We start from the raw sequence: 27,191 nt of genomic DNA, 5'->3' as shown, positions 1-27,191 counted from the left end.
ATTCAGTATTTGTTTACTACAGTAAAACTTTAAAAACTGTACTACAACCATCCAGAAATATGTTGAGCAACAAAGAAATGTGGTTGGAAAAAATTTAACTGTAAACACCAATTCAAATTTTAGCTAAAGAAAACAATGCACAGACTAAGTCTTCATGAAGTTATGTGATGCATTTGCTATTGAAAACCAATGACCAAAGCTGGGGCGACAAAAGATGAAAAACATTAGGGGAATCAAAATTAATTTAAATATACACATTTACATACATTATAATTTATGTCTGTGCAAGACCGTGCCAGTGTAGGAGCTACTGGCTGAGCTTCCTCCTTCTTTGTCAAACATACACAAACTATCCTCATCTTCCCTTCATTTGATCCAAAAGGTGCTATACCCCCTTGAGTTGTAACAGGAGCATGATCAGAGCCTGGCACTTTTCCATTCTTTTCAATGCTATGCTGTGATTAGCTGGCAAGAAATACACGTCTGTGCAGCAGGTTCAAATAGCTTTTGCTCCTCCTCTAACAGAACATTCAACTACTGCCCAATTTAGTTACCTGGCTGACAGCAGGTAATAAAAAGGCATCGAATGGAAGAGATTTAAAGGGTTATCAAGACTGGAATTCAAATGCAGGCCATCCTGCTGGAGAATCTAGTTCTCTACTAGCAAAGCTATTTAGCTTTGTAACACCGCCAACATTTCCTACGTTATCATTATAAAAACAGAAAATGTTGGGGAAGCTCAGCAAGTCAGGCAGCATCTGTGGAGAAAGAAACAGAGTTAACGTTTCAGGTTGAAGACCTTTTGTCAGAACTGGAAGATGTTAAGAGTTAAAGTTTTTGAGCAAGTACAGAGCCAGGGAGTTTAATCATTTAATCACTCGCGCCCTCTACCCTATCACAGACCTTCCCTTTTGTTCTTTCCTCTCCTCCCCCCCTTCCCCTGGCTCTGTATTTGGGAAATGCTATGAAGAGAGACTGGGAAGATTGGGTTTGTTTTCCTTGGAGCAGAGGAGGCTGAGGGGGGACATGATTGAGGTGTACAAAATTATGAGGGGCATAGATAGGATGGATACTAAGGAGCTTTTTCCCTTCGTTGAGGGTTCTATAACAAGGGGGCATAGATTCAAGGTAAAAGGCGGGAGGTTTAGAGGGGATTTGAGAAAGAACTTTTTCACCCAGAGGGTGGTTGGAGTCTGGAACTCACTGCCTGAGAGGGTTGTGGAGGCAGGAACCCTCACAACATTCAAGAAGCATTTGGATGAGCACTTGAAATGCCATAGCATACAAGGCCACGGACCAAATGCTGGAATATGGGATTAAATTAGACTGGGCTTGATGGCCGGCGCGGACACGATGGGCCGAAGGGCCTCTATCCGTGCTGTATAACTCTATGACTATGACTCTATAAAAACTTTAACATCTTCCAGTTCTGATGAAAGGTCTTTGACCTGAAACATTAACCCTGTTTCATTCTCCACAGATGCTGCCTGATTTGCTGAGCTTCTCCAGCATTTTCTGTTTTTATTTCAGATTTCCAGCATCCACAGTATTTTGCTTTCGTTCTCATTATTATGTTCAAATAACCAACGTATTAATATTTGCTCTAGTAAATCAAATGCTCGGCTGGTTTCAACATTAATTTGCTGACAAGGGCACTTCAAAAACGGATTACAAAAGATGTGATTGTGCAGAGTACGTCTCCTTGGACCCAGTAATATTTATGAATTGGCTAATCTTAATTAATGGTTATTATGGTCCAATAGTAAAACTTATTTTGCACAAAAGGCCATCAAAAAGTATGATTAACAACAGATCAATTTTATACATCAGCAATTAGATGAATCAGAGTTTAAAATCAAACAAACAATCGTAAAAGTTTCATAAATAAGTGGACAGAAACTTCCTAATGCCTTGCCCCTTACTTCTACCATTTATAGTCAGATCGTTCTTATGCAAATAAGCTAAAAATCAACATTTACAAGATGCATATGTGGCAAATGTCTTATTGTTTGCCTCATACGGTAGGAGTTTCCAGTAAATAATGGAAACGTTAATCCTATACACAAAACATTTAAAAGTATTCACCGTTAGAAATTACCTGACACAGGAAACCTTGAAGCGGCAGTTGGCAAAGTATACTCAAAGCAACATGCAGTGAAAAAGTCATTACATTTAAACAGAATGGAAGAAAAAACACACACACACAACTTAAGAACTTCTTGAGAACATGACTCGATCAGCATTTCCTCAAGCTGGTAAAGGGAGTGTAAGTAACCTTTAGCATTGTTCCCCCACTTCAGATAGTCAAATTAAACTGTCTGATGCAAGGTTTTTTTCAAAAAATACCCTCAACAATTTACTTAGAATTTATAAATTCAGTTACTTTTATGCCCAATCTTGTTGAATGTCCCAGATATTATAAAAGAGGGGGAAAAAAAAAGTAATATAATTTGTGAATATCATTACTCTTTGGTGGCTAAAAGGGGGAAATACATAACATGATGTGGTACTATCAATGAACAGATCAGGAAGATCTCAGGTTTAAATTCCCATATCTGTTAACTTAGCTTAACTCAACCGGGCAGGTGAGGGGAGCACTAGAACTGGCCTGGGATAGAAGTGACAAAATCAGCCAGAATTCCCACTACTGACTCCTTATAGAAATATGTAAGTAGGCATCAGATGAGGATAGGATTAGGCTTGACTGTAATGGTATATCTCCATGGACCAATACACTCAAACTCACTGACCACACTTAAGACACTAAGAATGGGCACTTGGGTGAGACACAGGAGGTCCACAACATCTGCGAAACTACACTTCTGCGTGAGTCACCTCCTTCAAGCAAATGGGGGGTGGGCGGTGGCTTGAATATTTCTCAGGTCTGCTAATTGGTTTTTGTGCAGAAAAATATTCTGTGAAATGTCCAAGAAGTGATTCAGGCAATGCAACTCATTACCTATATGCTTCTATTCCTTCTCTTTTAATCAGTCTACAAAAGCAGCCATCCCCTCCAGTTGTGTTTATACAAATACCTGTACACAAAACAGCATTGTTTCTTTCAGATTCTGTATTAAGGACAGATAAAACTTTAGACAAAGGAGTGGATTAACATGAATAGATCAGCATACCTTTTAAGCTTAATACAGTCTTCGCTTCCCCAAATTAATTGAGAAAAATACCGTGGCTTGTTCCTCACTGCAGTAGAATTAATTTGAGATCTCCTAATAGTTCAACTTGATCTTAAATTATGTTTACAATTATTTGAACAAATAAATACAAAAAACTTTGTCCAATAAACTGGATCAAAAAGGTATTATTTAGCAGTAAACCTAGGCAGAACATCCTTTTACTCAGACCAAAATCTATTAATACAGAAAGGCATTAAGATTCTATACAAGTATGGGGACAAGAATGTTTGTGCTGCATTGAATGGACATCAAAACTAGAGTGACTAAATCTGAGCCATGTAAAACAAACTCTGAGTTCTTCCTTAAATGGAGTGCACAGAGATATTGTGAATCTGAAACTGTGGATGAGAGGCATATTTGTGTGAACTTGTAAACACGTTTTCTTCTAGCTGTTTAAATATTCTTGTGCGACAGGTCAATATACTGTATTTAGTTAGAGACATGCAGGAATACCACATACAATGTATATTAATGAAATTGTAGTAGCATTTGCTAATATTCCATTTTTAATCCTTTGCAATGCAAAAGCATCCAAAGCACATGAAGACTTTGAAGAATTAATGATCTTGTACAGAGTACGTACATACATTATTTGCATCCAAGGATGCATTATGCAAAAGGATCAAGCACACTTTAGGACTGGAATTGAACAGCAATATTGTTGCAAAGTATCAGTCTTTTACTAAATTGGCATATTTACTTTAGATATACTGTAGAATGTCAAATTCTGTTAACAGTTGGAGTGATCACATAATTATTGGTATTGTTGTAGAATTAAAACAACAATGACTAGGAGATGAAAGAGCTGCATAATCCCAGCTCAAGTGCAGACCAGATTCTTCCACGGTACGACGCAATCAGTAATGAGAAATAACCATTAAAAAATTAAAGAGTCCTCGGCTTTATAGCTCAATACAAGTCTTGTGCGTTTGAGATTCTGGATGGTTAATATTTCTGAAAATAGATTTACACTTACAAATAGGTGATGACTAAACTGTAAAATCACATTAATATTGCCTTGCAACTTGTTTTTTTGATGAAGTTATTCTGCTCTAGTACCACAACTTGCCAAATGCACCCACACTTCAATCAGTTGTATTGAAAAATGTCTTAATTGAGTTGTAAACAAATTGTGTGAGACACATCTTTCAGTTATCTCATTTCTTTCTGTACACAGTGCACTGATCAGACTTCTGTTTCTTAAACCGTCAAAATGTTAAACTCCATTTCTGTTCCCCAGCTCAATAGAATCTGTTTTATGTACAAAGATTTGGATAAACAAAATTGCACTCTATCAAATTATGGAGAGATCTTAGCACGGTCTCTTAAGTTCCATATTATGATCAGAGGAAACACCTCAAATGAGGTTTAAAAATTTTTTTAAAAACATTTTGTTCAGCAGGTTTCAACAAATGCAAAAATGTAGGTTGCAAATACTTAAGAGTATGCTATTCTCGTCCAAAATCCAAAAATACATAAATTATATAACGTAGAGCATGGGTCTAGAAGTGATTTATACTGCACAATGCACAGCTTTATCACTGGAAACTAATTGTACTCCAGAGTGAACAGACTTTTTTTGAAAGTTTTTTTTGTTAAGAACATAATTTTGACGATTTATGAACTGAAACCATCAGAACAAACAAAATCCACAAGGTAGAAAGGCCACAAAGTGCTTGAGGAAATTTTCTAGACAAAGCCACCTACTTCAGAAAATAATTCACATTTGCAATATATACTGGAGTATTACATATTTTCTTCTTCAAACTGCTCCATTTGTTGAACATTAGCATCCCTTTTTGCAGGCATCTATAGGCTGATTACATGTTGATTGTTTCTGCAATCATTCTTGAAGTAGATTTCTGTTTCTCAAACAATTCTCAATACAGCCTATATATATCCCACAATAAGTACATGCAACTTTTTAAGGGGAACACTAAACAAATCAATCTTAAATTATCTTGCTTTATATTCATTTACCTTCATATTTTAGATGCCAAGTAAACAAATTCTAAAAATATTTAGTAGTCATCAACAGAGGTGCACATCATCAAGTTTAGTTACATTTCTGCAGAGTTGGCTATTAAAGTAACTGATACACAGCAATGTTACTGTGCAAACCTGTTGTAATTTCCCTAAAGGAAACACTGTGAAGACTATTTTTCTGCTGCTCTGAGAGAAACTCTTGTACCAGGACACTAGATTGCAATTGATGCATTTCTGGCTTTATTCAAAAATTGTAAAATAAACCATAGAAAGCACCACTACGATGCAATATTCTATAGGCTTTAATATTGAATGAAGAATGTAAAACATCTTCGCTAAATTTTCACTTCAAAATGTGATTAATAAAGGTTGCTATAGAAAATATGGGTGAGAACCTCAACTCCCATTGATTACTGACTGCTTCCAACATTATTGGAACAGTGTGCATGATAACAAGGGTATTTTTTTGCACATAGTATTATCAGCGAAGTGATGGGGCTGTAAGAATTATGTTTGTATGATTAAAAAAGGTATTCAGCTAAACCACTAAAATTGAATGCTTTAGGGGAAAAAAAATCATAATACTGATACTATACTATAACGAAACATGGTACATAAAGAAACACTGAACTAGGATAATGTAAAATTTAGATTTGTTCAACTGTTCCCCTTCAAGTGAAGTGATTCTGTCTTTTTAAGACAATGCCATAGGGACTAATGGCTCCTGGATCAGAGCAGGTTTTCTTCAGGTATCAGACATTCTGTGTCTTAACAGCAGCTTAAATCTTCACAATTGATTCATCTTTCTCAGCATTAAAATCTATCTGGGGTTTTCTGGTCCAGTCAAATCCTTTGGTCTTCCATGTTCTCACATTAAATCAGCTTTTTCATTATCCATCAAGCAGGTAAACTACAAGCTCATAGGTGGCCATCATTATAGCGGTGTTTGGAATCTGTCTGACCAGATGAGTGGTAAGACCACGATAGAGTGATCTGTAACCTTCTTCAGATATTACTAATGAGAATGTCTGAAAAAAGGATCTGTATTTTGTTCCTTCTTCTCGTAGCCTAGTTCTTATGACCTCTGTATAAAAGAAATTTTAAACAATCAATTTATGATCAAAAAATGCTCCTCTTAACAGTGGCATTGTCTAGTCTCATTTCACATGGGACCTTAAGAGCCAATAAATACTTTCATACAGTCACTAGGGTGGATTTAAACCTGATTTCCAGCACTGAAAGAAAATGTTCACATCCACTATACACTCAATCTCTTCCACTTCCTGTGCCTGTTACCCCCTTTGCATTTATAAATTCCATTTGATTGGGCAAGAAGGTGGCAGATGGAGTATAATGTGGGGAACTGTGAAATTAATCACTTTGGTGGAAAGAATAGAACAGCAGATTTTTTTTTAAAAAGTGAGAGACCAAGAAATGTTGGTTTTCAGAGGGAATTGGGTGTCCTTGTGCACAAATCACAGAAAGTTACCATGCAGGTACAGCAAGCAATTAGGAAGGCAAATGGTATGTTAGCTGGGTGGAGTATAAGAGTAAGGAGCTCTTGCTATAATTATGTAGGGCTCCAGTGAGACCACACCTGGAAAACTGTGTACAGATTTGGTCTCCTTATCTAAGGAAGGATATACTTGCCTTAGAGGGGGCGCAAAAAAGGTTCACTAGATTGAATCCTGTGATGAGAGGGTTGACCCACGCATAGAGATTGAGTAGAATGGGCCTACATTCTCTGCTTAAGAATAATAAGAGGGGGTCTCATTAAAATGTATAAAATTCTTAGAGGGCTTGACAGGGTAGATGCTGAGAGGCTGTTTCCAGGCTGGAGAGTCTAGAACTAGGAGTCATAGTCTCAAGATAAGGGGATGGTCATTTAGGGCTGAGATGAGGAAAAATTTCTTCACTAAGTTGTGAATCTTTGGAATTCTCTACCCCAGAGGACTGTGGATGCCCAGTTGTTGAGTATATTCAAGACTGAGATTGATAGATTTTGGGACACTAAGGGAATCAAGGGATATGGGGCTAGGTCGGGAAAGTGGAGTTGAGGAGACTCAGCCATGATCTTACTGAATGGCGGAGCAGGCTCGAGGGGCCATATGCCCTACTCCTGCTTCTATTTCTTATATTATTACATTTCTGTACATGTAGTTTACAGAACATTGCATTTGTGCTGGGTAAATCAGATATTCCAAGAGATGTTGAAAACCATTAAAACTGCATAGGAATCAAAAATTAATGTCAAATATAAGGCAATGACTTGAAATCTACATCCAGGTTACTGACTCCCATTAACCTCATTTCAACATTTCTGATCAAGATAGGGAAGGGAGCGGGTGGGTGCTTGGAGTTGGGATCCCCCATTGGTACACCGTCGGCAGGGTGGTCTGTACCCCTGGTGTTGACTTGCCTGTTTTCCACCTAACCACTTTACAGCTCATCTTTCTTGTGGCCGTTCTACCCCCGCCCCCCCACCACCACCTCACTGTGTTCCTTCTTATGAGCTGTTCATCTGTAATATTTTCTGGTTTCTGATGGGCAATGCCTGAAATGCTGACTTGTCACTTCTGTCCACAGATGCAGTGCCTGACTTGCTGAGTGTTTCCAGCATTTCCTGTACTTGTTTGATTTCCAGCTGCTGCAGTATTTTAGTTTTTGTTTCAGGGTATAGTGAAAGTCTGTCCTCTTTTTAAAAAGTGCTGCTGAGACACACAAATGCTGGTGAAAGTTACTAGGAGTCTGTTCATTACAAAGTGTAGATCTAATACAACAACAGCCTTTACTGTGGCAAAACGTCCCAAGGCACTTCACAGGGGTGTTATCAAACAAAATTTAACACAACCACTTAAGACAGGTGACCAAAATCTTGCTCAAAGAGGTAAGTTTTAAGGAGCATCTTAAAAGGGAGAGGGAGGTAGAGAGGCGGTGAGATTTAGGGAGGGAATTCCAGAGTTTAGGACCTAGGCAGCTGAAGGCACGGTCACCAATGATGGAACGATGAAAATCGGTTGCGCAAGAGGCCAGAATTGGAGGTGCATAGAGCTGGAGGAGGTTACAGATAGAGAGGGGCGAGGCCATGGAGGGATTTGAATACAAGGATGAGAAATTAAAAATTTTAAAATACTGCTAAAAGAATGGTCATTAACAACTACTGAAAATAATGCTCAGCCTTAATAGTCAGCCAATGAAATGAGAAAAGACCAGATTTACATTTAGATAAACTATATTTGAGTTTTTAAAATTTACTATATGTTAGTATTCAACAGTTAGTTTAGTATTATACAGTTTTTGTGGACCGGTATAACTTTTTCACATATGCAACTAGGAAAATGGGCTTGAGGCTATCAACAAGTCATGGCTCCATAGTGTTATATACCGAGTCAGAAATAGTTTTAACTCAAGTCAAAGATATCCCCCACAAAAGAAATCATGAGGGAATCTGGGGATAGTAAACGGGCAGGAACAGCAAAGGAGAAATGAGGGCGCACTGATATTTCATCAGAATATGTTTTACCTACCCTAGGTTTAACTGGAATAGCCTATTAAGATGTATATAAAAGCTATAACAGGCTGGGAAAAGCACCAAAAAAACTTAAAGATTCAGATGCACACAAAAGATACTAACCATGTGGATATGCTATACTGGTGGCGCATGTTTTAGATGTTGCAGCGGCTAGCATCAGGCCAATAAAGTCAGAGGCATATTTCACAGAATCTTCTTCAGGATCCATGTTTGAAGATGCCTTTGATTGCATCAGTTTTTGCTTTATGCTTTCATAAATTACAAAGTGAATCACAGTCTCAGAGATGCCTGCGTAGGAAGCGGACATTCCTCTGTAGAAGCCTCTGATACCATCAGAGCGATAAACTCTTCGCACACATTCAAAAGCACTCATTCGCCTTTCGCCTCGGTTCCTACAAAACAAAAAATGGACAAAGAGATAGTAATTCCAATTAAACAATGTCTATACAGGTTTTCAATACCTTCTGTACGTCTCAACAGAACTTGAATTGAAGAGCTAGATAGATGGCAATTCTTTGACGGGTGGCCAATCCAGTCCAAAGAACAAAACAGACAACTTCATCAGCCCTTAATACATAACACTGTAAAAAACACACAATATTAGATGCCTTTCATTTGTGGTAATTAGTTAAGTGGTGATTATGTCATTAGGATTTCCCCAGCATTGAAGAAAAAGATGTTTCTCTGATTTAGCATTTGCTATCCTTCTATTTAAAATTCTATTTGTACAAAAATGATAGCGTTTTGAAATTCAAACTGTGCTAAGCAACAGCAGTGCAGTCCCTTAATGTTGCAGTTGTACTTAATATGAAAGCATGAGGCACTACTATATAAATGCTAAGCCTTCCTGTCTCCACATTTTTCTAGGACACATTCTTATATGGATTCTCATAGCAGAAGTCGCACAATGGGTTATCACAACACACTGGGGTCCATCATTTAGGGAAAAAATAGGATTCCGAGATTCCATTTTATAGCAATAAAAAAAACATACGTACTGCATTTATTTACAGAAAACAAAGATAAAAATACAACCCAGGTCTTCTCAGAAACAACCAGTAATACTTTATAATACATGAATCAGAGTGGGAATAGTTGAGACTATATGATTACATATCAAGGACAAGTAGGGCAACTCCACCCCTCCCCCAACCCCCACCCAAGAAACCTGACATCACCCTCACTTTCACAACGACAGCTTCTGTGCTATCATAAAATAGAGAACTTATTGTCTATATTTATGGAGCTGCTGGTCTAGAATTTACAATGCTGATAATATATTCACATTTTCTCTCAGCAGTTCTTTGATGGCCTAGATCCATCTATCAGTTATCTCTGGTGTACATGGAAAAGTAGATATGGCTAAAGTTAGTACAGGAATGCACTATTATAAACTTGTGCGCTAGTGCATGTGATAATGAATGGAATACCTTTATGTGAATGAACTTAATGTCTGTGCAAGCAAATTAAATTGCATGTTGCTTTATCATTCTGGGAAAGGAATAATTTTTAAAGTTATGGTATTTGCCTCGAGAGACTGCTTCACAATGTGACATCAATATCACGTGGTTTCACATGCAGTGTGCACCATCTATACTTATATGCAAGTTTCCACATGCAATTTAGCATAAACACGCTGATCTCCGTGTATTGTTACAGATATGAATGTAACAATCAATTTTTTTGTAAAATACAAAGGCTCAGGCATTTTACCAAGTCGCATATTTAATACAGCAAATCGATACAAAGGATCAAGACATCAATTTTGAAAAATGTTGTTGTTCATTAGCTGTTTGTGAAACTTCGAACAGCACTTGCTTAACTTTTTAAAGGGAACAATTTGTTCTTTTGCTAACAGTTGCATGACAATATGCAGAGTATGATAACAAGTTTGATTTTCTTCCCATTAGTAAAAAGTGCTGTATTAAACAAATAAAAAGAATTTATTTACCGTGCATCCAGTTGCAAACGTGTCTTTATTAGCCAGATGGGATTGGTGGCTGTAATTGCAGTAAAGCCTGAGAAGAAGTAACAAATACTCAAAACCAAGACGATCAACACTGAATTCGAGCTGATTTTAATGATCTGCTCAAGCTTAAGTAAATCCACATTTTAATATCTACTGCATATAAATTGCACATTGGCAATTTATGAATTCTGTAATGGTTTACTTTTCAAACTGACAAATGCGCTCAGTTTACTGAAATAATAAATCAAGTATGACTGTCATTGTAAAATGGAAGTATGTATGCGTAAGCAGGCCTGCACTTGAACCAAATTTCACTTGTCATGGTGCCAGTCTCCCAGAATAGAAATACTAGTTACAAATGAGGGATGGGAGAAAAAATAAGGGGGAAGAATTGCTTTGGTCATAATGAGATTGGAAACCACACTCTTTTTGAATGTATTTATGATATCACGGCAAATGGTGATCAGTCCAATTTTCCCAGAAAAGTTTTAACAACTTTGATGAATATTTTTCTCTAATTAACAAATGCTGGTGCCACAGACTTCCACCATTTACTATATACATTAAATGAAAAAAAATCTAGAGTCAGTCAATACAATTTGCAATTAGAGGTAATATTGTCCTTTACCAAATCTAACTGATAGAAGTATTATGCTGGAAACTAAACTAGTTCTCCAAAGCAAATTCTATTTACAAGAATTTTGAACATGTTTAAATTTATTTTTGACTTCAATTTTTTTTAAAAAATGGGACTATTAGTAAGCTCTTCTGATAACTTAATGAGTAAAAGCATCAATCTGTGTGGTACTGAACTATTGAGAACAATTTAGTTCCAGGTTTGATCCTCAGTTTATGCTAGTTGATCTCTGCCAAAATGGCAGTCAACTGACCTAAGTGTCCCCAGGTTAAAAGAAGTTAGCCAAAGCTCCTGCCCCTGATCCTTATCAAGGACCCCAATTAGAAAGAGAGAGTTGCATGCACGTTGGACGAGGATGCAACATGCTCAACTACAATGTCCACCCACGGTAAAATAACCTATTGACACTTATTGTGCAGGCTCACACTGATGAATGGTCACTTAGGTGAGGTACCAGATGACTGTTGGCATCTGTTGGAACGGAGGGTAGAAAATATGGAGTAAAAAAAAAATGTTTGTTGGTGTCTCACACATACCACAAGCTGTGCTAGTCACTTGTGTGAAATGAGTAGAAATAAAAAGTACCTCAATATGAGGATGACGTTGACACATTCTATCATAATTATTAGCAACATCCATGCCAATGTCATCTACAAACAATCAAAGTCTTAACTGCAAAAGAAAATGCTGACCTATAAACCTTTTAATTATTTCCCAGACAGGCTTCAAAGTAACAAGTCTACACTGTTACTAGACATTTTCACATTACCGTTGAGAAATTAGCTTAAAGTTTCTTAAAATCTACATTTTAAAAAAGTTACTGTAAGAAACCACTGTGCAACAAAAAGTGTTTCTTTACCTAAATACATTATAAACTAATATCCAGGAAGTCTTGAGCTGATTTTAAATTTTACAAGGCAAGGCAGCCCAACAAACAACTGCTTCCTGAATTTACTGTGGGGCAGATCAGTATTGATACCAGCCAACTAATTCTGTGACTTGAACTCCTGACTTCCAAGTAGCACTGGTTTTAATCTCCCCCATATTGATGAGCCGACAGGTAACCTTCAGCTGGGAAACGCTGCTCTGTTACTAATTCTAGTACTTGGTAAGTGTGCTCAGTAAATCAGAGATATAGTCATGATGGAGTGAAAAAAACAATATCATCTCAGGGGTTTCACACTAAAGATATGTACCTTGTGGCATTCTACCTGGTAGTTAGACCAAGTGGGTCTAACTATTGCTCTTTGTTATTGGTATAATCAAGAAGGTCTGGTACACAGGGCTGTAAAGAAAGTTGTAAGTGCTGCACTACATTGACAACATTCTTCACATAGAGATTTATCAATAAAAGGCAGCTTTATAACAAGGACAATCATCCTTTTCAAATTTCATTCTCGGGATGTGGGAGTCACCGGCAAGGCCAGCATTTATTGCCCATCTTTAGTCACCCCATGACGTTGCTAGTGGGCCTTCTTTTTGAACCGCTGCAGTCCGTGTTGAAAGCATTATTCTTTGTAGCAGTTCGATATAACGGAGTGGCTTGCTAAGCCACTTCAGGAAGGCAGTTATGAGAGTTAACCATGTCTGTGTGGGACTGGGATACATATAGGTCAGACCAGACAAGGGTGGTGGGTTTTCTTCTCTAAAAAGGACATTAGTGAAAAATGGGGTTTGTAATGAGACTGCTAGAACTGGGTTCTTTTGAATTCCCCAAGACACTCAAACAGCGAATGAGAGATGACCTTCACCACCCATCGCTGATCTGAAGTCTCATGAATTGAATGTTGTAAACAGTAGCATAGTACAATGTAACAAACACACACACACGACTTAAAATAAAAAGAAATGTAGTGCATGTTTTGAATGACAAATGCAATATTTAGAACCTGGAACAACACAACTTAAGCTATTAAATACTACAGAAGCACGTTACACTATAGGCTGCAATTGGTGCTCAGTTCAGTACTCACACAGTTAAAGCCAGTCCTTATTTCTGCTTAGAGTGATGAGAGGAAGTGATCTGATTGATGTGTAGCATGGGATGACAGGATTTCACTCTTTTCTTGGGATAAATGTACAGTATATGCCTAAAATAGACACAGGCTTTCTGTATCACGATGACAAGCAGTAACCTTATCAGGTGAATTTGCAATACTGTACCTTCTTGTAGAATTCAAAATAATTAATTGCAAGTCTCATTCAAGTTGTGTTTTTTCCCCCTTTTTGAATGACTGTGAATTAAAAACAGGGCTAAGAGATGATAATGTAAAAGCTTATACTTAAACATCGGAGTACTGAATTTTTGCTATTTGCAGCATAGCAAGGTAGATAAACTGCAAAATACCATTAAAGGAGTACACTTACAAAATCATCACCATCAGTACTACAAAGTGGAAAAGTACTACACTATAATCAAAAAGAACAGAATGTAGTTTATTAACAATGCTTTGAAACAGGTAAAAATGCTAACCTTGTCTTATTGTCAGAATGTAGCAAATATGCACAGTAAGTCAATGAGAAAAAAATTTACATCAGCAGCCTTTAAGAGATTACATTTTTATTTCTAGAGGAGTCTACCATTAAAGAATCATGGAGGATCTCCAAAGCTTTTATGATCTTAGAGTATATTCTTCCTCACTCATGCTACATGTGGGCGGCACCCCCAAGCAGTATAGGATGTGTCAACTGTAATGAACATCAATGGAGTTACATTAATGAATCTCTTTCCACATAACACTAACAGATTTTATCTCCTCTTTATAGTAAAAGCATTTGGAGTGAAAATGAAACAGGATCACTGAATTTATTTAAAGCAAATACAAAGTATTGAATATATATTTGTGTAAATAAAAGATACATGATAACTACTCTTCTAAGCACATGTATTTCTTGGTCAAAAACACTTGGGCCCTGAATTTTCACAAATGTTTTCCCAATCTCCTGCCATTACATCAGTGGGAGATCATCAGAATCCTGGAGAAACTGGAAATAGCAGTTTTTAGGCGTTTCTCTGGGGGTTTGGCCCATTTCCTGCCACGAACCCAATGTCAATTCCAAGCGTGAAATTTTACCCTCCTAAAACAAAGAACTGCACATGACAAACAGAACAAATACCATCCAATGGGTAAGAAACATTGAATTTCAGCAGTTTGCATGGTGCTAGTGTGGGTGAACTAAATATATAGTTTTTGTTTTAGTTCCCAAAGGGATAAAATTCCTGACTTCTTTGTCAAAAATTCACACAGCCAATGTGAATATAAAATGGGATATCCTGTTGTGTGTTTGCACCCATGACTTCACTAAAATTGGCAAAGATAGACATTTCACTTCAAGAGTTTTCAATGAATTGTGTCATGATCACAAGATGCAGACTGTCCACTGCAACTCCCCTCAGAGTGTCTGATCTTTGGTGTAGTCGAGGAGAAAACAGCTGGCAACTGATCCACCCTGGGCTGCTCAATCAAATCTCACTGTGGCTGTGAGAGCAGCAAAGACATGTTATTGTGGGGAGGGGGAAAGAGAACAATCAAAGATGAAAGTTTTCCAGACAAGACTGCATTTATTAGCAGTAAAATTAACATTTTCTTCCTTTTCTCAATTTTACGCTTCTACGAGCATCAGCAGCATAAGTGGCTATTCATGTTTGAGCCTCAGTATGTTATTCAATCAGGGAAGGCACAATGACAAAGATATCGGCTTATTTTAGGCGATCTTAAACAGGATTAAAACAATTTTTGAAAAATAGCTTCAGCCAGCTGTGTTTTTGGCAGTTGAGAGGAACCTAGTGCTCTGAAGCAAAATTGGTATGTGGTGACCAATACACATAACTGGCTGCATGAAATCAGACCTAGTCATCATATCCAATGGAAAAAGTTTGTCCTAAATGTTTTTTTTTGTCATTTTGAGGCATATTGAGCTACACAAAATACTGAGGCATTTAGGGGAAATCCATTAATGATGCAAAACTCAGTCTAGAGAAAATGTATGTAAAAAAGTCAATGGGGCAAATTTTGAGCCCATTAACACACCCTTTGCGTGCATGTCCCAAGTCATAAATTGGGCATGTGCTCACCCAATTTTGTGGCACAATTTGAACAATGAGGCCATACTACTGGCATGTATGATCTCATTAAAATATTTAAATCCAATGTGAAATCGACAGCCTCCATAGCCCTCCCCCTCTTCTCTTTGCATCCTCCCCCCACCTTATGTGCCAGCAATGTTGTGTTTGTCAGACTGGCCTCCTTTGCATTGCCCTCCTTCCTTCTGTTCTACCGTCAGAGGCAGAGCCTTTAGTAGTCTTTACTAGACATTATGGAACTCCCTCCCTAAATCCATCTGCCCTGCTCCTTCTCCCTCCACACCTTCAAAAGACTTTTAAAAACCTACCTCTTTGAACATCCCTTATGTCACCCCTTATGCAGTGCTTTTCATCTGTGAAACACCTTGGGACGTTTTACTACACTAAATGTGTTATTTAAATACAAGTTGCCATGCATTCTGAGCATGGAATACTTTAAACAGAAGTAAAAAATGAAACAAAACATGAAAATGATATTTTAAAATTCTGCCTTCAATTTATTCACTAAATTGACTACACCTGAGTTTCCCTCCCCAGTAAAAGAATTTAATTCTGATAATAAAACATCTTTTACAAGTTAATGCCACCACTACTTCATGCATCTTCCACAATCATAGCATAAAAACAAAAAAGTAACATGGAACAAAAGGACATGAAGAGCTTTCCCCTTCACAGTCTGAGAATGGGAAGGGCTCAGAGCTCAGGACATCCTACCATTTTCCTCCGTGGTTTGGGTGTATTTACTCAAGAATCTCTTACAACGGACTGTTGAAAATTCTTCAAGATTTTACCCACCCTCATGAAGGCAGGTGAAAAGTTACTTAAGTTATTTTTCTGCAGCTTCAAAATGCAACTCCTCCTCCCCCTACAACATGAAAATAGCTTTAGTGTGGTTTAAGTAAACATTAGAATTCTCATCTCAAAAAATTGGCTTCCATTTATACTTTTTGAAAGTGTCAAGTCATAAAGGATTAATTGCTAGGTGGGGGAAATGGGTGACAATGTTTTGGCACACAGCTTGCTTTATCCTTGGGACCTAGGTTGAATCCAATCCGGACAGATGCGATCAAAGCCTCCTCCACTAAATTCACTTAAGCAGTTTCAATTCAATTCCTAGTAGCTATTGGCCCAAGACACAAGTCACCCTAATTTGACCAGTTCACTCAGAGGCAACAGAATGGTTGGTGTGGAAACAGAAAATTTCACGTGAATGCAGGGAGCTCTCTTCTGAAATTGGTAATGCACAATGTTGTTGCAGAATAGAGAGAACTTTATTTTGAATTTGACCTGGGAGTGCTTGTTGCTGCTGCTGATTGCTTGAAATGGAAAATTGTTCCAATTCTTAACCCCTCATCTTGAGCAGCACAAACGATTTAAAAACAATTGCTAGAATTGGGGAATTCAACGTTTTACCAGTTCATTAGAAAATTTAAGAAAATAATTTGGGATATGAATTTAAGTATTTTGGTATTAGTTAAGGTGAAGGATTTCAGTGCTGGGGAATAAAAGTCTTTTCCTCTGCGGGCATTCTATCAGAATCACGGACTTGTCACAGCAACAACAACTTGCATTTATATAATGCCTTTAATGTAGTAAAGCATCCCATGGTGCTTCACAGGAGCATTATCAAACAAAATTTGACAGCGATCCACGTATCTGGAAAGGTAGCCAAAAGCTTGGTCAAAGGGGTTAGATTTTAAAGGAATTCCAGAGCTTAAGGCCTAGGTAGCTGAAGGCACGGCCGTCAACGGTAGTGCGATGAAAATCGGAGATAAGCAAGAGGCCAGAACTGGAGGAGTGCAGAGGCTGTAGGAGGATTCAGAGATAGGAATAGGAAAGCCACACAGACTTAACAGTAAGGTCGCTCTGCTCTGCTAATCATGAGAATGCTGTCCCACACTTATCACATACAAGGACATAGGTTTCAGATCACAGGAGACTCCACTGTTTTGCTGTGAACAAAATTTCTAAGTGTTGGGAACAAGCCTGAACTGTAACATAACCAGCAGAGAGATACAAGATTTTTATACCACCAGTCTGGGCTAGATTTAACCACAAGCTTTCTGAGGTGAAAAGTCAGCCTGCTAACCGACTCCGTCAGTCAGCTTTGTAATTTTCTTTTCAAGGGACTCTGTATTAAAAAAGTAAACAGGAGAAAGTGAGGTTAAATTTGATTTTTTAAAAAGGAGAAATTTTCTGAATGGGTTAACATCAAGTATGATGTGTTCTGGTTAGCTTCTCTTATTCACCGTATCAGAACCAATTATGTCCATTTGATAGGAATACGGTATTTCCTTGCCTTGCCTGCAGTGATTAGTTGCCGTTCGGTACCAAGGTCATTTTTTACCCGATCGTGTACTTGAACTGTCTTTTCCACTTCTAATTTTAAGATTTATTTTCCCCAGGGAAAAGCCTCTAACAAGTTGAATTCCCCTTTCCTTTGAATTCCAAATTCCTGGAATGTGCGAATCAAAATGCTATTGCATAAAAAGGTCAGATAGATCATTCAGTAACTTATTATTCATTCAAATGAGAGTTTAACTGCTACAATCTGATAAACTTGCAGAGTAATGATCTTTCAAACAGACATACTGCTGATCAATGAAAGAACTTGAGACTTTAAGATATAATTGTTCATATAAAATGACAGTACTCTGTGTTAATATAGAAGAAATAGGTATTAATAAAGGAAGATAATCATCTCTTATGTTTCCAACAAATGACAAGGTTAGCATTTTCTATCTGAAATTTTTATTACAAAAACATCTTATTACCTTTCTTTTTCAGCAGATTTTCCAAACCACCCACTGTAACTAAAACAAGCCTCCTTCTCTAGCAATTCTCATACTTGGTCACTGAGGCTTCTAGACTATTACGCCAAATAAGAATTGAAAATGCTGGAAAAAAAATACTAAAATTCTTTTTTCCATGTACATTATTTTTAGCTGTTCCCTACAATTTCATATCAAAATAAAAATAATTGTGTTGTAATGCAAGGCATGTGTGAAAATATCAACTAACCAGTGAGGTTAAAGAGAACAATGGCCATCCAAGCTGAAGACAGATCCTCATACCACAAGGAATCCACTGTGACTGATTGCCACCATGAAAGTTTGAACACATTTTTTGGTTTCAAGATATTTCTCTAATATGGTTAACAAATAAACTTAGGCCGACAAAATAAACAGAAAATGATACCATATCCATGCACTGCTAGTTTATTTCACACAAGAATGTTTTGTATTTCTACGTAATGGTACTTGTGAATTATGAATCTTTTACTATTATTCCTAGTAAAATAACATAACCTGGATTTTGTTAAAATCTTTGCAGTGCTGTTGATGGTTTTAAAAAGCAGTTTATACCACCATGCCACCAATGAAATAATCCTTACATTTTAGGCAAAAGGGTGAAAGATACATTAACTGGATAGCAAATGAAAGGCGAAAGAAATTATTCTTCCGTGGCCTATTCTGCAGTTTCTTCTTTTACCTTTCTGCCCAATTTCCTCCTATTTTGAAGGTACTGACGCAAACTGGGATATAGTTACAGGATTGCCAGGCATCATCTGGTATTTTGTCTAAGTGGACATTCTTTAGGTATGAGACTAGACAGTGAATATGAGAAAAGGCTTGCGAGGAATATCAAGGACAACACCAAACATTTTTACAAATATATTAAGAGAAAGAGGATGGCTAAGAGTAACTTGGGCCCCTTAATGAAGACACAGGCAATATTGTAATTGGAAATCAGGAAATGGCAGACTTACTAAATAGCCACTTTGTATCGATTTTAACACCAGCGGATGAGGAAAAAATACCAGAGATACAAGGAAAACTAAAAATAAATCAAGGGGAGGAACTAACTAGATTCAATATTAGTTAAAAAATGGTGACAGAGAAACTAATGTTGTTAAAAGGCAGACAAATCTCCAGGACTCTATGGTTTCCAGCCCAGGGTATTAAAAGATGTAGGTGAGGAAATTGTTGATGTGTTGATCATGATTGTCAAAAACACTCAATTCAGGAACTGTCCCCTTGGATTGGAAAATTGCCAATGTCGCTCCACTATTTAAGAAGGGTAAGAGAGATAAACTAGGAAATTGTAGGCTCATTAGTCTAAAGTCAGTTGTGGGGAAGTTATTAGAATCTGTTATTAGGGACAGTTTGACTAAGCATTTGGACAAATATGAGCTGATCAGAGAGCCAGCATGGATTTGTAAAGGGCAAGTCATACCTAACATGCCTAGTTAAGTTTTTTGAGGAGGTGACTAACGTGGTAGATAAAGAATTGTCTATGGATGTTATTTATATGGACTTCCAGAAAGAATTCAACAAGGTTCCGCCATAAGAGACTGTTAACAAAAATGAGAGTGCATGGAAATGGAGGCAACCTATTGGTTTGGAAATAGAATTGGTTAGGAGGTAGGAGAGAGAGTAGGGATAGTGGGTATGTACTCAAATTGGCAAGACGTGACTAGTGGTGTCCGCCAGGGAACTGTACAAGGGCCATAGCTTTTCATATTTATAAATGGCTTGGATGAAGGAATAGAGCGCCGTATATCAAGTTTGCTGATGACACTAAAGTTAGGTGGCACAGTAAGCAGTGTACATGGGAGTGGAAAGTTGCACTGGGACATTGATAGATTAATTGAGTGGGCAAAACTGTGGCAGATAGAGTTCAATGTGGGAAAGTAGGAATGAGGTCATCCACTTTGGACCCAAGATAGATAGATTGGAGTATTTTCTAAATGGCAAGAACCTAGGAACTGTGGATGAGCATAGAGATTTAGGGGTCCATGCACAGAAATCACTAAAAGCTAGTGGACAGGTGCAAAAAATAATTTAAAAGGCGAATGGAATGTTGGCCTTTATCTCAAGAGGGCTGGAATACAAAGGGGTGGAAGTTATGTTGCAGCTGTAGAGCCCTGGTTAGACCCCATCTGGAGTACTGCATTCAGTTCTGGGCACCGTACCTCAAGAAGGATATACTGGCCTTGGAGGGGGTGCAGCGCAGATTCACCAGAATGATAACGGGGCTAAAAGGCTTAAGTTATGAGCACATGTTGCATAGACTAGGCTTGTATAGAGTATAGAAGATTAAGGGGTGATCTAATTGAGGTGTTTAAGATGACTGATAGAGAGAAACTATCTACCCTATTTCCTCTGGTGGGAGAGTTCAGAAAGGGGCCATAACCTTAAAATTAGAGCTCGACCGTTCAGGGGTGATGTCAGAAAGCACTTCTTCATGCAAAGGGTAGTGGAAATCTGGAATTTTCTCCCCCAAAAAACTGTTGAGGCTAGATCAATTGAAAATTTCAAAACAGAGATTGATAGATTTTTGTTAGGCAAAGGTATTAAAGTGATACAGGACCAAGGCGGGTAGATAGAGTTAAGATACAGATCTGCCATTATCGACTTGAATGGCAGAACAGGCTCGAGGGGCTGAATGGCCTACTCCTGTTTCTATGCTCATTGTGCCATTTTACGATGGGCAGGGTGGGGCGGCACAACAAGCGGGAATTATACTGCCATTACCTGATATCCGTACACATACGCCCTTCAAAAGGCGCTGTCACTGGATGGGAATTAACAGTGGGAACTCTAGCTGAAATTTCCGCCGTCCCACTGCAACCCAGGCACGTGAAAGCAAATTGTAGCATCATGGTTTCCCTGGCTGTGAGCAATTAATTCAGTACAGGCCAGGGATCAAACCTGGGACCTTCCTGGTCTGTGAGACTCAGTACTACTTAGAATTTATCCATTAAGCAAATCAGTAAAAGCTCATTCAATGCTTAATTTTCACTATTCATTTTTGAAAGATTTGGAAAAAGCTATTAGACCATAGATTGTGTTAGATATTGTGAACCACAACACCTATGGCAAGATGTCGAGTAGGGTAAGCAATTTGGAGATTTTTGCCACCTTACAACAGCAAGTGTTCAGTCTTAGTCTGTCATAGAACCATAGACAGTTACAGCATGGAAGGAGGCCATTTGGCCCATCGAGTCCATGCCAGCTCTATGCAAGACCAATACAGCGGGTCCCACTCCCCCACCCTATCCCCATAGCCCTGCAATTTTTTTCTTTTCAAGTAATTATCCAGTTCCCTTTTGATGGCCATGATTGAATCTGCCTCTACCACCCTCTCAGGCACTGCATTCCAGATCCTAACCACTCGCTGTGTAAAAAAAAAAATTCCTCATGTGGTCTTTGGTTCTTCTGCCAATCACCTTAAATCTATGTCCTCTGGTTCTTGACCATTTCGCCAATGAGTACAGCTTCTCTCCATCTACTCCGTCTAGGCCCTTCACGGTTTTGAATACCTCTTATCAAATCTCCTCGCAACCTTCCCTGTTCCAAGGAGAACAACCCCAGCTTCTCCAGTCTATCCAAGTAACTAAAGTCCCTCAACCCTGGAATCATTCTAGTAAATCTCTGCTGCACACTCTCTAAGGCCTTCAAATCTTTCCTAAAGTGCGGTGTCCAGAACGGGACACAATACTCCAGTTGTGGCCGAACCAGTGTTTTATAAAGGTTCATCATGACTTCCTTGCTTTTGTACTCTATGCCTCTATTTATAAAGCCCAGGATCACGTATGCTTTTTAAACTGCTTTCTCAACCTGCCCTGCCACCTTCAATGATTTGTGTACATATACCCCCAGATCACTGTGTTCCTGTACCCCTTTTAGAATTGTGCCCTTTAGTTTATATTGCCTCTCCTCATTCTTCCTACCGAAATATATCACCTTGCATTTTTCTGCATTAAATTTCATCTGCCCTGTGTCTGGCCACGCCACCAGCCAGTCTATATCCTCTTGAAGTCTATCACTATCCTCCTCACTGTTCACTACCCTTCCAAATTTTGTGTCATCTGCAAATTTGGAAATTGTGTCCTGCACACCCAAGTCCAAGTCGTTACTATATATCAAGAAAAATAGCGGTCCTAGTACCAACCCCTGGGGATCACCACTGAACTCCTCCCTCAAAAAAACAACCGTTCACCACTACTCTCTGCTTCCTGTTATTTCGCCAATTCTGTATCCATGCTGCTACTGCCCTTTTTATTCCATGGGCTTCAATCTTGATGACAAGCCTATTATGTGGCACTTTATCAAATGCCTTTTGAAAGTCCATATACACCATTGAGTTTTTTGATGAGGGCAATCAAGTTAGTTAAACACAATTTGCCTTTAACGAATCCGTGCTGGCTTTCCCTAATCAATCCACACTTGTCCACGTGACTGCTAATTCTGTTCAGGATTATCATTTCTAAAAGTTTCCCCACCACCGAGGTTAAACTGACTGGCATATAGTTGCTGGGTTTATCCTTACACCCTTTTTTGAACAAGGGTGTAACATTTGCAATTCTCCAGTCCTCTGGAACCACCCCCATATCTACGGATGTTTGGAAGATTATGGCCAGCACCTCCACAATTTCCACCCTTACTTCCCTCAGCAACCTAGGACGCATCCCATCTGAACCGGGTGACATCTACTTCAAGTACAGCTAGCCTTTCTAGCACCTCCTTTTAATCAATTTTTAGCCTATCCAGTATCTAAACTATATCTACCTTTACTGAGACTCTGGCAGCATCTTCTTCCTTGGTAAAGACAGATGCAAAGTGTTCATTTAGTACCTCCATCATGCCCTCTGCCTCCATGAGTAGATCTCCATTTTGGTCCCTAATCGGCCCCACCCCTCCTCTTATTATCCATTTCCATGCCGATGGAAGACTTTTGGATTCCCTTTTATGTTGGTCGCCCGTCTATTCTTGTACTCTCTCTTTGCCCCTCTTATTTCCTTTTTCACTTCCCCTCTGAACTTTCCATATTCTGCCTGGTTCTCACTTGTGTTATCAACCTGACATTTGTCATATGTCCCTTTATTCTGCTTCATCTTACTCTCTATCTCTTTTGTCATCCAGGGAGCTCTGGCTTTAGTTGCCCTACCTTTCTCCCTCGTGGGGATGTACCTAGACTGTATCCGAACCATCTCCTCTTTAAAGGCTGCCCATAATTCAATTACAGTTTGCCAGCCAATATTTGATTCCAATTTACCCATGCTAGATCTGTTCTCATCCCAGTGAAATTGGACCTCCTCCAATTGAGTATTTTTACTTTAGAGTGGTCCATATCCATTTTCATAGCGATTCTAAATCTTACGATACTATGATCGCTGTTCCCCAAATGTTTCCCCACTGACACTTGCTCCACTTGGCACGCCTCATTCCCCAGAACCAAATCCAGCAATGCCTCCTTCCTCATTGGGCTGGAAACGTACTGGTCAAGAAAGTTCTCAACACACTTCAAAAATTCCTCCCTGTCTTTGCCCCTTATTACTATCCCAGTCTCTTTTAGGATAATTGAAGTCCCCCGTTATCACTACTCTATAGTTCCTACACCTCTAATTTCCCTGCACATTTGCTCCTCTATATCCTCCCCACTAGTTGGTGGCCTATAGAATACACCCAGTAGTGTAATGGCACCTCTATTGTTTCTTATGTCAACTATGTTAATAGTTATTTAATTTTTTAAAAATCATTTTCAAAATTGCTTCTACCTTTTTGATAAAGAGTCCTGTTAGTTGTAGGCAAGACTACATTTTATCACAGGAGTAACATATCATGTAAGTGTTCACTTTCATACAGTGGGCCTGCAGTTATCCCTTTTCTTAATTTTGTAGTTTTAACTTGATGATATGATGTAATCGTACTAATGATCAAAATTACACAGGGAAAATAAATTAATGAAAAATCTTCTCTGCCTATAAAGTAGAGTGTTAAGAATTTGTCTAATTGTTTTAGATGAAAACACTGTTCTCCAGGCATAAAATGTCATTCCATAATCAAGTTTATAAGTTTGAAAAAGTTGCCATTGTTTTCTCTCCTTTACTCTAAAAGCTCTTATGATAACTTTGAACTTAAATTTAATAATTATGGGGCTGAGATTTCCAATATGATGGCTCTTTTTAAACATATTATTACAGCTAGCTTTGGTGGATGATTTCCTTGTTAAATAGATTAAGACTACACAGTTTTAAAAAGTTTAAATCACTGAAAACTGCAGGGAGGAGATAAGGGAGAGACTGGCTCAGATTACATGCAACAGGGGATAGTAATCTAGTCAGATAAGGATGATTATACAGTGTCTATTGAAGTTGTCGTTCTCCCCCCTCCCACGCCTCCACTAAAATTATTCAGACATGAGCATGTTGTTTGAAAAATTGCGGGTTAACGCAAATCTGTAAACAACTTCTAAAAGGTTTCATTGTCCTCAAAACGAAGTCAGAAATTATGTTTTAATCGGCAAGTCTTTTGTTCTCAAGTACGAGATAATTAACAATGTTCTTCAGACGACGAGATTTTCTTAAAAACTGATTCTTCGAACTATGTTCGAATCACACAATGATCTTCTCTGTATTAAAAAGCATTTATATGAAAAGTGGATTTTTAAAATCAAATATTAAACACTGTCCATAAATTTTCCTTGTGCATCCATAGACATCAGACTCCAATTTCATTAAATAAAATGCTGAAATGAAACAAAACAGCAGACTACAATACACTTGTAACTGTCATGAGACACTTTACATATAAAAGATGTGTCAACATATTTTTGACTCACGCAGTTTTAAAATTCACCCAATCTTACAATTTTGGAAATTTACAAATACATTTTAAAATAATTCAAGACTATTCCCTGCAAATAATGTTAAGTATATTCCTAAAGACATTACATTGGGAAAGAAGCAGCACTTTTTACTCTTACCTGCCACTCCAGCTGAGACCATATGCACTTGGCTGGAATCTGGCTCCAGGACAGTGTTCAACTTTTCCTTAGAACTGGAGTAAGCAGCAAAGTAAATTGCCCTACAAGAGGGGATAAGATCACACCACCACTGGAAAGTTAGTTTTAGCTGAAATCTAATAACTTACCAATGGTTTAAATACAATTATAGTAATAACTCATTTTTCTACATGACATTACCTTTTCAGAAAAAGTAAGCGTGCCTGAATTTAATTTTGGTTTCATTCAAAATTTGAATTTTTCATAGAACAAAAACTAGCAAAACAGATACAGAATGCATTAGATCTTAGATTGACAAAAAGCAAATACATGGGTGATATAGCTTATATAGTCTGATGTTGCATATGACCATACACCACCTACTAAAATTATACATGTAGACAATAGCCCCTTTGGCCATCCCTTCAGAATGGGCTATCATAAAGATCCTGTACCAGAAGTCCAGTCAAGAAAAACAATAGATTCCCCTTCCCCTAACTTTCTCCCTCCACAGCTTTAGGCAGCGTTGTAGTACTTTGTTCAAACAGTCATGTTTCATTAATACGCAAGACACTGAGCGTGCCAAGCTTAATCCTGTCCTCATCTGATGCCTGTACACTTTAACAGGGTCACTGTATAGGATCATTGATAGAATTTTCCTTCCCTAGCCTAGGGAATGTTAAGGCCAAGTGTAGTGTCACCAGCATCATTCTAGCTGAGATCTAAAAATTCTGCAAAGATTAAGGATTAACTTACAGATTCAATGGGAAAAACCAAAACAAAAATACAGAAAACCTGCCCATATTATCCAGTGATAATTTTCAACTTGTTCCTTCCAAAAGGAGACTAATTTCCACTCAAGTATCTGATGGATTTTTAGCCTTCTATTTTCCAAGTCATTCTCCAGGCAGCCAGCCCTTTTAGACGTTTGTTCAAACCTTCCCCCCACCCCCCGCCACCCCCACCCAATGGCAGGTCAGATTAATGTAAGGAATCTTACAACATCAGGTTATAGTTGGACTATAACCTGGTGTTGTAAGATTCCTTACATTTGTCAACCCCAGTCCATCACCGGCATCTCCACATCAGGTCAGATTAAGGCTGCAGTTTTCAAAGATAGCTGCTTAATAATGGCTATGACAATGATCATTATTAAAAACAGAAAATGCTGGAAACACTCAGGTCAGTCAGCATCTGTGGAGATAACAGGGAAGTTAATGTTTTGCATGCGGACACTTGGTCAAACAGTTCCTTAGGGCAGTGTCCTAGGCCCAACCATCTTCAGCCGCTTCATCAATGACCTTCCCTCCATTATAAAGGTCAGAAATGGGGATGTTTGCTGATGATTGCACAGTGTTCAGTTCCATTCACAACCCCTCAAATAATGAAGCAGTCCGCGCCCACATGCAGCAAGACCTGGACAACATCCAGGCTTGGGCTGATGAGCGGCAAGTTACATTCGCGCCAGACAATGACCATCACCAACAAGAGAGAGTCTAACCACCTCCCCTTGACATTCAACGGCATTACCATCGCCAAATCCCCCACCATCAACATCCTGGGGGTCACCATTGACCAGAAACTTAACTGGACCAGCCATATAAATACCGTGGCTACAAGATAGGCCGAAGGGCCTCTATCCGTGCTGTATAACTCTAAGAGCAGGTCAGAGGCTGGGTATTACTGTGGTGAGTGACTCACCTCCTGTCTCCCCAAAGCATTTCCACCATCGACAAGGCACAAGTCAGGAGTGTGATGGAATACTCTCCACTGGCCTGGATGAGTGCAGTTCCAACACCACTCAAGAAGCTCGACACCATCCAGGGCAAAGCAGCCAGCTTGATTGGCACCCTATCCACCACCTTAAACATTCATTCCCTCCACCACCAGCACACCGTGGCTGTAGTGTGTACCATCTACAAGTAACACTGCAGCAACTCGCCAAGGCTTCTTCGACAGCACCTCCCAAACCTGCGACCTCTACCTCTTAGAAGGACACAGGC

At 38.5% G+C, this 27,191-nt stretch overlaps 1 protein-coding gene across 2 annotated transcripts in view; it reads right to left on the bottom strand.

Annotated features, from left to right (window-relative positions):
- Positions 1-3,679: 3,679 nt before the first annotated feature.
- The window catches only part of LOC137331559 (solute carrier family 25 member 36), a 68,833-nt gene continuing 45,321 nt past the window's right edge, over positions 3,680-27,191 (bottom strand). For both annotated transcript variants that reach the window (XM_067995434.1, XM_067995432.1), the window contains 4 exons: positions 25,171-25,271; positions 10,661-10,727; positions 8,812-9,101; positions 3,680-6,261 (listed from right to left, as the gene is read on the bottom strand). In XM_067995434.1, coding sequence (XP_067851535.1) covers positions 6,068-6,261; positions 8,812-9,101; positions 10,661-10,727; positions 25,171-25,271 — 652 coding nt within the window. In that variant the 3' untranslated portion in view covers positions 3,680-6,067. The remainder of the gene's footprint in view (positions 6,262-8,811; positions 9,102-10,660; positions 10,728-25,170; positions 25,272-27,191) is intronic.

The sequence above is a fragment of the Heptranchias perlo genome, chromosome 13 (genome assembly GCF_035084215.1).
Source record: "Heptranchias perlo isolate sHepPer1 chromosome 13, sHepPer1.hap1, whole genome shotgun sequence".
In the NCBI taxonomy this organism is placed as follows: Eukaryota; Metazoa; Chordata; class Chondrichthyes; order Hexanchiformes; family Hexanchidae; genus Heptranchias; species Heptranchias perlo.
This window is presented reverse-complemented; position numbering and strand designations above follow the sequence as displayed.